The 2734-nt window shown below is 32.6% G+C and overlaps 1 protein-coding gene across 1 annotated transcript in view; it reads right to left on the bottom strand.

The window, feature by feature from the left end:
• Positions 1–1412: 1412 nt before the first annotated feature.
• Positions 1413–2734, bottom strand: part of LOC117181559 (trafficking protein particle complex subunit 12) — a 5863-nt gene continuing 4541 nt past the window's right edge. The window contains exon 2 of the mRNA XM_033374382.1: positions 1413–2659. Coding sequence (XP_033230273.1) covers positions 1456–2659 — 1204 coding nt within the window. The 3' untranslated portion in view covers positions 1413–1455. The remainder of the gene's footprint in view (positions 2660–2734) is intronic.

The raw sequence follows: 2734 nt of genomic DNA, 5'->3' as shown, positions 1-2734 counted from the left end.
CTTTGTTTGAAAATGCATCTTTCTAGGTTGAAAATTCAACTATTTGGTTAAAAATTCAACTTTTATGTAAAAAATTCGTCTTTTTGGTAGAATATTCATCTTCTGATTAAAAAATTAGTCTTTTTGCTTAATAATTAAATTATTTTGTAGAAAATTGATGTATTTTGTTGAAAATTTGTCTTTTTGGGCAAAAATTTAATTTTGTTTGTTGAAAATTCATCCTTTTGGTGGAGCATTAAAATATTTGGTCTTTTTAAGTTAAATTCAGCTATTTGGGTGAAAATTCGTATTTTAGTAGAAAATTAGTTTTTTAGGTTACAAATTCAGCTGTTTGGTTAAAAATTAAACTACATTGTTGAAAATTAAACCATTGGGTCAAATTAGTTTTTTAGTCGAAATTTTAATTGTTTTTTTTTCTTTAAATTCGCCCTTTTAAATTTAAAATAGATCTTTTATGGTAGATTTTTTCAAATTAACTTTTTTGTAGAAAATTCAAATTTTGGGTTGAAAACTCAATTTTTTCTAAACATTGGTCTTTTGACTTGAAAATTCAACCATTTTTTTGAAAATGCATCTTTCTAGGTTGAAAATTCAACTATTTGGTTAAAAATTCAACTTTTATGTAAAAAATTCGTCTTTTTGGTAGAATATTCATCTTCTGATTAAAAAATTAGTCTTTTTGCTTAATAATTAAATTATTTTGTAGAAAATTGATGTATTTTGTTGAAAATTTGTCTTTTTGGGCAAAAATTTAATTTTGTTTGTTGAAAATTCATCCTTTTGGTGGAGCATTAAAATATTTGATTAAAAATTGGTCTTTTTAAGTTAAATTTAGCTATTTGTGTGAAAATTCGTATTTTAGTAGAAAATTAGTTTTTGTAGGTTATAAGTTCAGCAGTTTGGTTAAAAATTAAACTATATTGTTTAAAATTGAACCATTTTGTCCAATTAATTTTTTACTCGAAATTTTAATTTGTTTTTTTTTCTTTAAATTCGCCCTTTTTAATTTAAAATTGATCTTTTGTGGTAGATTTTTTCAAATTAACTTTTTTGTAGAAAATTCAAATTTTTGGTTGAAAACTCAACTTGTTTCTAAACATTTGTCTTTTGACTTGTAAATTCAACCATTTGTTTAAAAATGCATCTTTCTAGGTTGAAAATTCAACTTTTATGTAAAAAATTCGTGTCTTTTAGTTGAAAATTCAACTATTTTGTTGAAAATGAAATATATTACCATTTGAAATATTCTAAATTTAAAGCATTTCATATTAAATTAAATGTGGTGCCTACATTAATATCATTTCAAAAATTCATTTCCCTATTTTCGTTGAAAATCATCCTACTATCAATGTTTTTAGATCATTTTGAGCTGCTCTTCGAGTTTCTTATATCAGAGAATTTACAACTCCCAATTTCGTAACTTCACTTTATTTTATATTAAAAATGAAATAATATTTATATGCCAAGTTTGAGACACCCAATATCGAGAGAATCTCCCTTGTACCTGTTGAGTTGCCTCAGCAAATGTAATTTAGACTGTTTGCTGTGTGTCGTATGTAACTCATACAATGTGCACAAATTCAAAATCACAGACTCTTGCAGACTCTTAACAGGATTCCTCGTCATGGCACTTTCCATCAAGAGAACAGCCGCTTCAAGTTTCCCAGTGTAGAGCAAACAAACCGCAATATTGTTCACCAACATGACATTCGAAGGATCCAATGCTGATGCAGATTGGAAGCAATTCAATGCCTCCTGGAAAGCATTTTGAGCCACAGCCATCAATCCTCTATCCACCAGTTCCCTGACGACTTTAGAATTCGGAGGATTTTCTCTGGTGATTGAAAACTTCTTCTCCGCAGCGGAAGCATCTCCAAGAGCCAGATGAACTCTGCCTATCGCTGAGCTAAGTGTCTCCGCTTCTTCCCTTTTCCATTCGATGGAACTGTACAAATTCTCGAGAACTTCACTCGCCAGAACGTAGTTTTTCATCCCCAAGGCACAATTTACAATGGAAATGAGAGTCCGACACTTTCTGCCGTTCCACAATTTCAAGGAATCCTCCTCTTCTCCAGAGTCAAATTTCAATTGGCTTCCGTCTTCACCCTGGCCTGATTCTAAATTTTTGATTATCCTTGAGACAGTCGCGAGGACTTTATGAAGATTGTCCATCGCTTGTTTCCCTTTTCCATAGTAGCTTGGAATCTCCGCTAGGAGAAGTCTGAAGGAAAAAGAAGCCATGGATCCAGGTCTGGTGCCGTAGAGTTCAGGGTAGAAAATGAAGTACATGTCTGGCTTGTCCAAGTTTCCAAAAGGCTTGGATTCATTTTCGAGAAGTTCGGTTTGTTTTAGTTTTGTCAGGAGGGAGAGTCGAGTGAACCAGAGTTGGAGAGAATGGGGAGTGTGTTTGCTGGGATGGTTTATTTTTCCGAATCCTTGGCCGTATATGGCGAGAAGACGACCTGAGAGATTTACGGCTCCTCGATAACATCCTGCGTGAATCAAATTTCGTAGGCCTCGTTCATCTTGAGTCACGTCTGAAGCTGTCAAGACATTTCTACTTGATGATTCATCTTCTCCGAGAAATTGAAAAGTTGCTTCCTTTATCGGGTCGATCATGTCGTCCTGGATCGCCAGTCCTGGCATTGTCAGTATTTCCCTGTTAGAGAAATTCAGATTTGATGAAAACGAAATTAAATAAAAGGGTCTCTAGCGGCCTGGAAAAACATAAAAA

The sequence above is a fragment of the Belonocnema kinseyi genome, chromosome 10, assembly GCF_010883055.1.
Source record: "Belonocnema kinseyi isolate 2016_QV_RU_SX_M_011 chromosome 10, B_treatae_v1, whole genome shotgun sequence".
Classification (NCBI taxonomy): Eukaryota; Metazoa; Arthropoda; class Insecta; order Hymenoptera; family Cynipidae; genus Belonocnema; species Belonocnema kinseyi.
Note: the sequence above shows the minus strand (reverse complement) of the source record. Positions and strands in the feature narration are given on the sequence as shown.